General features: G+C 51.8%; 1 protein-coding gene across 1 annotated transcript; it reads left to right on the forward strand.

The window, feature by feature from the left end:
- Positions 1-1,045: 1,045 nt before the first annotated feature.
- Positions 1,046-2,567, forward strand: LOC136635983 (hemoglobin subunit beta-like). Its single transcript, XM_066611035.1, has 3 exons — positions 1,046-1,165; positions 1,282-1,504; positions 2,369-2,567. The coding sequence occupies exons 1-3, from the start codon at positions 1,074-1,076 to the stop codon at positions 2,465-2,467; spliced, it is 414 nt and encodes a 137-aa protein (XP_066467132.1). The 5' UTR covers positions 1,046-1,073; the 3' UTR covers positions 2,468-2,567.
- The last annotated feature ends 5,905 nt before the right edge of the window (positions 2,568-8,472 follow it).

An 8,472-nucleotide genomic window follows, 5' to 3' on the forward strand; every position in this document is an offset into this window, starting at 1 on the left:
AGGGAGCACACCAGATAACAAGAGACCTCATCCTGGTGCCCTCCCTTGCATCTGGCATTCTGACATAACCCATTTCTAAAATCAGGAGGTTGCGCATACACATCATGGCTTGTACCCCGTAATGGAATTTTCCTCCAGAAACATGTCCAATTCCCTTTTAAAGGCATCCAGGCTAGACGCAATCATCACATCCTGTGGCAAGGAGTTCCACAGACCGACCACACACTGAGTAAAGAAATATTTTCTTTTGTCTGTTCTAACTCTCCCAACACTCAATTTTAGTGGCTGTCCCCTGGTTCTGGTGTTATGTGAGAGTGTAAAGAGCATCTCCCTATCCACTCTGTCTATCCCCTGCATAATTTTGTATGTCTCAATCATGTCCCCCCTCTGGCGCCTCTTTTCTAGGCTGAAGAGGCCCAAGCGCCGTAGCCTTTCCTCATAAGGAAGGTGCCCCAGCCCCGTAATCTTCTTAGTCGCTCTCTTTAGCACCTTTTCCATTTCCACTATGTACTTTTTGAGATGTGGCGACCAGAACTGGACACCATACTCCAGATGTGGCCTTACCATAGATTTGTACAAGCAGTGGGGCTGTTCTTATGTTCTTATGTTCTTAAGTTCTTATGTTCTCAATACCTTTTCAAGCCCTGCGTAGTGGAGGAGGGCTGGCTGTGGGGAGTCCCATGGAGGCGCCTTCCCCTTGGGCGAGAGCAGTGCATTTGGCTGAGCTAAAGAACCTAATTTTCAAAGGGAAATGTTGGGAAATGACATGGGGGGGCGGCAGGCAGGTCCGAATTTGCTGCTGCTCGGAGCAAAGGGAATGGGAAGTGGGTGTGGAGAGGGAAATCCCTCCTAGAACCACCTGATGCAGGCTGCATCCGCTGGAACCCGCATGAATCAGTGCATGGAGACAGGCTTAAGCAGTGACGTGGCTAAGTTTGCAGACGACACCAAACTTTTCCCAGTGGTGACGACCAGAAGTGATTGTGGATATGTTCTTGCTGAGGAGACTTCTGCTCAGCTCAGACACTTCTGCTGCACAGCCGAGTGACCTTCCTGACCCTCCATCCTCCACCATGGTGCACTGGACTGGAGACGAGAAGAAGCTCATCACTAGCCTTTGGGCCAAGGTCAATGTGGCAGAAATTGGTGGCGAGTGCCTGGCCTAGTAAGTTCAGGGAAGGCCTTGTGACTTGGCTGTTACCTGGGGTCAGTTGGGAGTGCCTCCTCCTCCCCGCCCCCGAAACCTAACCCCTGTGTGCCTTTCTCTCTCCCTACCTGCAGCCTCCTGATTGTGTACCCCTGGACCCAGAGGTTCTTTGGCCACTTTGGGAACATTTCCAGTGCTGACAGCATCCTTGCCAATGCCAGGGTCAAAGAGCATGGCAAGAAGGTGCTCACCTCCTTTGGAGATGCCATCAAGAACCTGGACAACACCAAGGAGACGTTTGCCAAGCTGAGTGTCCTGCACCGTGAAAAGCTGCGTGTGGACCCCGAGAACTTCAGGGTGAGGTGCCCCCCTTGCTAGGCAGCTTGCCTTGATTGAGGGAGGAAAAGGGTGGCCGGGTCCTACTCCTCGCTGGCCCAGCTGTCACCACAACCACAAGCTCCCCCTCTCGTCTGTGAAGGGTGATGCTTAACACCCCCAACGTTCTCCGCCGGACTTAGTCTGGGGTGGGTTGAGTGCTCCACAAATCCACGGGGGTTCAACAACAAGAGGGTTGAGGTGTGTGTGCACGTGAGAGGCAGAAGAACCACGGTGCACTTCTGTGCTAGGTGTTGCTTTCCTGGCCGGTTGGGGTGGGGGGCGGGGAGGAATGACTCCGCCTGTGACCTCAGTGAGGCTTAGTGGAGAACCCAGGCAGGAGGCGGTTTGCTCCGGCCGTCCTTTGCACTTTCTTCTGCGCTCCCTTCTAACTTCCCTGGGGCTTTTTTCCAAACTAACACTCTCACAGCGGTGCTGGCTGTTGCAAGCTAAGGATGACATAAAGTGGCCGGATGGAGAGCCAGAGCCTCCCTGGGCCTTCGGTGTCCATTCACATGCTACTCTTTGGAGTAGAGGAAACACCTGCACATGTCTGGCTCCGTCCACTGAGTGGGAGGCCTGGCTGTGAAGGGAGCCTAGTCACCCCTCAAGAACGCCACCCTGAGAAAGCCCCACTCCTGGACTTTTTGGGTGGGGAAGCCCAGCCGTCCTCCCCCCTCCAGCTCTCCCCAAAAGGAGCAGCTTGTGGCTGGCTGCGGCTCCGTGCAGGGCAAGCGAGGCAGACAGCTGTGGGGCAGGGCAGGCCTCAGGCTCCACAAGCAGACGTCTTCATGGCCTCCTCTTCTCTTCCAGCTTCTGGGCAACATTATCATCGTCATCGGCTAGGCAGCCCACTTTGGCAAGGAGTTCACCCCGGAGGTCCAGGCTGCCTATCGCAAGCTGGTGGGTGCCGTGAGCCACGCTCTGGGACGTCAGTACCATTGAGGGGAACCAGCTGCCTCCCGGCCACCTTGTCACCCGCAGGAACTCCCTTCCAGCCACTTGTGACAGTTCCTTCGAATAAAGTTGACTCCCTGCAGTCCAAGCTGGTGCCTGTGTCTCTTTGGGTCCTGCTGGTGGGGTGTAACTGGTCAATGGCATCTCCTGGGGGAAGGGGAGGCCTGCTTAGGGGGGTAGGCCAGCTTAGGGGGGTAGGCCAAGTGCAGGTTGGAGGGAAGGCAGGTCGATTTTGGACGCTCTCCACACACATCAACCTGGGTGTTTGGGTTTCACGCTCCTTGCATGGCTTCCTGTGTCATTGTCACCCTCTTTCCCCCCTCCCCCAGGACAGGGGTAATTCTTCTGATTCCATGTAGTGTCTCTAAGGTCCAAGGTGTCCATGGGTGAAAATCTCCAAGATAAATTGGAGTACTGGCATAAGAACATAAGAACAGCCCCATTGGATCAGGCCATAGGCCCATCTAGTCCAGCTTCCTGTATCTCACAGCGGCCCACCAAATGCCTCAGGGAGCACACCAGATAGCAAGAGACCTCATCCTGGTGCCCTCCCTTCCATCTGGCATTCTGACATAACCCATTTCTAATATCAGGAGGTTGCGCATACACATCATGGCTTGTACCCCATCATGGATTTTTCCTCCAGGCCACACCTGGAGGATAGTGTCCAGTTCTGGTCGCCGCATCTCAAAAAAGACATAGTGGAAATGGAAAAGGTGCAAAAGAGAGCGACTAAGATGATTACGGGGCTGGGGCACCTTCCTTATGAGGAAAGGCTACAGCGTTTGGGCCTCTTCAGCCTAGAAAAGAGGCGCCTGAGGGGGGACATGATTGAGACATACAAAATTATGCAGGGGATGGTCAGAGTGGATAGGGAGATGCTCTTTACACTCTCACATAACACCAGAACCAGGGGACAGCCACTAAAATTGAGTGTTGGGAGAGTTAGAACAGACAAAAGAAAATATTTCTTTACTCAGCGTGTGGTCGGTCTGTGGAACTCCTTGCCACAGGATGTGATGATGGCGTCTAGCCTGGACGCCTTTAAAAGGGAATTGGACAAGTTTCTGGAGGAAAATCAATTACGGGGTACAAGCCATGATGTGTATGCGCATCCTCCTGATTTTAGAAATGGGTTATGTCAGAATGCCAGATGCAAGGGAGGGCACCAGGATGAGGTCTCTTGTTGTCTGGTGTGCTCCCTGGGGCATTTGGTGGGCCGCTGTGAGATACAGGAAGCTGGACTAGTTGGGCCTATGGCCTGATCCAGTGGGGCTGTTCTTATGTTCTTATGTTCTCAATACCTTTTCAAGCCCTGCGTAGTGGAGGAGGGCTGGCTGTGGGGAGTCCCATGGAGGCGCCTTCCCCTTGGGCGAGAGCAGTGCAATTGGCTGAGCTAAAGAACCTAATTTTCAAAGGGAAATGTTGGGAAATGACATGGGGGGGGCAGCAGGCAGGTCCGAATTTGCTGCTGCTCCGAGCAAAGGGAATGGGAAGTGGGTGTGGAGAGGGAAATCCCTCCTAGAACCACCTGAGGCAGGCTCCATCCGCTGGAACCCGCATGAATCAGTGCATGGAGACAGGCTTAAGCAGTGACGTGGCTAAGTTTGCAGACGACACCAAACTTTTCCCAGTGGTGAAGACCAGAAGTGATTGTGAAGAGCCCCAGAAGGATCTCTCCAGACTGGCAGAATGGGCAGCAAAATGGTAGAAGATTTTGAATATCGGTAAGTGTAAAATCATGCACCTTGGGGCATAGAATCAAAACTTCACATGTAGGCTGATGGGTTCTGAGCTGTCTGTGACAGATCAGGAGAGAGATCTTGGGGTGGTGGTGGACAGGTCGATGAAAGTGTCTACTCAATGTGCAGCGGCAGTGAAGAAGGCCAATTCTATGCTTGGGATCATTAGGAAGGGTATTGAGAACAAAACGGCTAGTATTATAATGCCGTTGTACAAATCGATGGTAAGGCCACACCTGGAGTATTGTGTCCAGTTCTGGTCGCCACATCTCAAAAAAGACACAGTGGAAATGGAAAAGGTGCAAAAGAGAGCAACTAGGATGATGACTGGGCTGGGGCACCTTCCTTATGAGGAAAGGCTGCGGCGTTTGGGCCTCTTCAGTCTAGAAAAGAGATGCCTGAGGGGGGAAATGATTGAGACATACAACATTATGCAGGGGATGGATAGGGAGATGCTCTTTACACTCTCACACAACACCAGAACCAGGGGACATCCACTAGAATTGAGTGTTGGGAGAGTTAGAACAGACAAAAGAAAATATTTCTTTACTCAGCGTGTGGTTGGCCTGTGGATCTCCTTGCCACAGGATGCGGTGATGGCAACTGGCCTGTACGTCTTTAAAAGGGAATTGGACAAGTTTCTGGAGGAAGAATCCATTACGGGGTACAAGCCATGATGTGTATGCGCCATCTGATTTTAGAAATGGGCCATGTCAGAATGCCAGATGCAAGGGAGGGCGCCAGAATGAGGTCTCTTGCTATCTGGTGTGCTCCCTGGGGCATTTGGTGGGCCGCTGTGAGATACAGGAAGCTGGACTAGATGGTCCTGTGGCCTGAACCAGTGGGGCTGTTCTTATGTTCTTATGTTAGGGTTTTGAGAATGCAAACACCCATTTGGGGGCCATCTTGGTGGGCTGAGCTTGGCCTGGGCCTCAGGTCAGGAATACTGGGTCACATGAGCCCAAGTGAATGAGGACCGGCTGCAGTGGGCGCTCCCCTGTGTCCGTTGACACAAGATGCCTTTGTCACCCATGGGTGGCACCCTGCTATCAGCCCCAGGCAAAGAGGGCCTCTTTCCCTGCCATGTTGTGGACAGATCTTTCCAGTGCTGCTCGTTCCAGGACTGATAAACCCTGCTGGCAATGGAGGTGGCTGCAACCGGCTTTGCTATCTGGACCTCCTGCTCCCCAGAGAGAGCCACACCCCAGGACAGGCTGCCTGCTTCTCCCCAGCTCCACCAAGCCATGGTTCCCCCCCCCCCGCCCCGCTCATAGCTCCACCCAATGACTGCACCCACCTGGAGTGAGGAGGAGCTTTGGCACAGGGTATAAAGACCTTGCTGAGACCTCTGCTCAGCTCAGACACTTCTGCTGCACAGCCGAGTGACCTTCCTGACCCTCCATCCTCCACCATGGTGCACTGGTCTGGTGACGAGAAGAAGCTCATCACTAGCCTTTGGGCCAAGGTCAATGTGGCAGAAATTGGTGGCGAGTGCCTGGCCTAGTACGTTCAGGGAAGGCCTTGTGACTTGGCTGTTACCTGGGGTCAGTTGTTACATTGAGACTAGGCATCATCCGCTAGGCAGCCCACTTTGGCAAGGAGTTCACCCCGGAGGTCCAGGCTTCCTATCGCAAGCTGGTGTTATGTGAGTGTAAAGAGCATCTCCATATCCATCCCCTGCATAATTTTGTATGTCTCAATCATGTCCCCCCTCAGGCGCCTCTTTTCTAGGCTGAAGAGGCCCAAACGCTGTAGCCTTTCCTCATAAGGAAGGTGCCCCAGCCCCGTAATCATCTTAGTCGCTCTCTTTTGCACCTTTTCCATTTCCACTATGTCTTTTTTGAGATGCGGCGACCAGAACTGGACACAATACTCCAGGTGTGGCCTGGAGGAAAAATCCATGATGGGGTACAAGCCATGATGTGTATGCGCAACCTCCTGATTTTAGAAATGGGTTGTGTCAGAATGCCAGACGCAAGGGAGGGCACTAGCATGCAGGTCTCTTGTTATCTGGTGTGCTCCCTGGGGCATTTGGTGGGCTGCTGTGAGATACAGGAAGATGGGACTAGATGGGCCTATGGCCTGATCCAGTGGGGCTGTTCTTATGTTCTTATGCCAGTACTCCAATTTATCTTGGAGATTTTCACCCATGGACACCTTGGACCTTAGAGACACTACATGGAATCAGAAGAATTACCCCTGTCCTGGGGGGGGAGAGGGTGACAACGACACAGGAAGCCATGCAAGGAGCGTGAAACCCAAACACCCAGGTTGATGTGTGTGGAGAGCGTCCAAAATCGACCTGCCTTCCCTCCAACCTGCACTTGGCCTACCCCCCTAAGCAGGCCTCCCCTTCCCCCAGGAGATGCCATTGACCAGTTACACCCCACCAGCAGGACCCACAGAGACACAGGCACCAGCTTGGACTGCAGGGAGTCAACTTTATTCGAAGGAACTGTCACAAGTGGCTGGAAGGGAGTTCCTGCGGGTGACAAGGTGTCTCAATCATGTCCCCCCTCAGGCGCCTCTTTTCTAGACTGAAGAGGCCCAAACGCCGTAGCCTTTCCTCATAAGGAAGGTGCCCCAGCCCAGTCATCATCCTAGTTGCTCTCTTTTGCACCTTTTCCATTTCCACTGTGTCTTTTTTGAGATGTGGCGACCAGAACTGGACACAATACTCCAGGTGTGGCCTTACCATCGATTTGTACAACGGCATTATAATATTAGCTGTTTTGTTCTCAATACCTTTTCTAATGATCCCAAGCATAGAATTGGCCTTCTTCACTGCCGCCGCACAGTGGGTCAACACTTTCATCGACCTGTCCACCACCACCCCAAGATCTCTCTCCTGATCTGTCACAGACAGCTCAGAACCCATCAGCCTACATGTGAAGTTTTGATTCTATGCCCCAAGGTGCATGATTTTACACTTACCAATATTCGAACGCTTCTGCCATTTTGCTGCCCATTCTGCCAGTCTGGAGAGATCCTTCTGGAGCTCATCACAATCACTTCTGGTCTTCACCACCCAGAAAAGTCTGGTGTCGTCTGCAAACTTAGCCACTTCACTGCTCAACCCTGTCTCCAGATCATTTATGAAGAGGTTGAAAAGCACCGGTCCCAGGACAAATCCTTGGGGCACACCGCTTTTCACTTCTCTCCATTCTTGAAATTGCCCATTGACACCCACTTTCTATTTTTCTATTTTCTATTTAGAGATGCTGTGAAGGGCAAGGAAGCTTCCTTCTGTAAATGAAAGTCTTGCCCTAATGAGGAGAATAAAAAGGAACATAAACTGTGGCAAAAGAAATGTAAGAAGGTGATACGGGAGGCCAAGCGAGACTATGAGGAACACATGGCCAGCTACATTAAGGGGAATAATAAAAGCTTCTTCAAATATGTTAGAAGCAGGAAACCCGCAAGAGAAGCGGTTGGCCCTCTGGATGGTGAGGGAGGGAAAGGGGAGATAAAAGGAGACTTAGAGATGGCAGAGAAATTGAATGAGTTCTTTGCATCTGTCTTCACAGCAGAAGACCTTGGGCAGATACCGCTGCCCGAACGGCCCCTCCTGACCAAGGAATTAAGTCAGACAGAGGTTAAGAGAGAAGATGTTTCAGACCTCATTGATAAATTAAAGATCAATAAGTCACCGGGCCCTGATGGCATCCACCCAAGAGTTATTAAGGAATTGAAGAATGAAGTTGCAGATCTCTTGACTAAGGTATGCAACTTGTCCCTCAAAACGGCCACGGTGCCAGAGGATTGGAGGATAGCAAATGTCACGCCTATCTTTAAAAAGGGAAAGAGGGGGGACCCGGGAAACTATAGGCCAGTCAGCCTAACATCTATACCGGGTAAGATGGTGGAATGCCTCATCAAAGATAGGATCTCAAAACACATAGATGAACAGGCCTTGCTGAGGGAGAATCAGCATGGCTTCTGTAAGGGTAAGCCTTGCCTCACAAACCTTTTAGAATTATTTGAAAAGATCAACAGGCATGTGGATGCGGGTGAACCCATAGACATTATATATCTGGACTTTCAGAAAGCGTTTTACACGGTTGCTCACCACAGACTACTGAGAAAACTCCAGTCAGGGAATTAGAGGGCAGGTCCTCTCCTGTACTGAGAGGTGGTTGAAGACCAGGAAACAGAGAGTGGGTGTCAATGGGCAATTTTCACAATGGAGAGAGGTGAAAAGCAGTGTGCCCCAAGGATCTGTCCTGGGACCGGTGCTTTTCAACCTCTGCA

Source organism: Tiliqua scincoides, unplaced genomic scaffold (assembly GCF_035046505.1).
Source record: "Tiliqua scincoides isolate rTilSci1 unplaced genomic scaffold, rTilSci1.hap2 HAP2_SCAFFOLD_205, whole genome shotgun sequence".
In the NCBI taxonomy this organism is placed as follows: Eukaryota; Metazoa; Chordata; class Lepidosauria; order Squamata; family Scincidae; genus Tiliqua; species Tiliqua scincoides.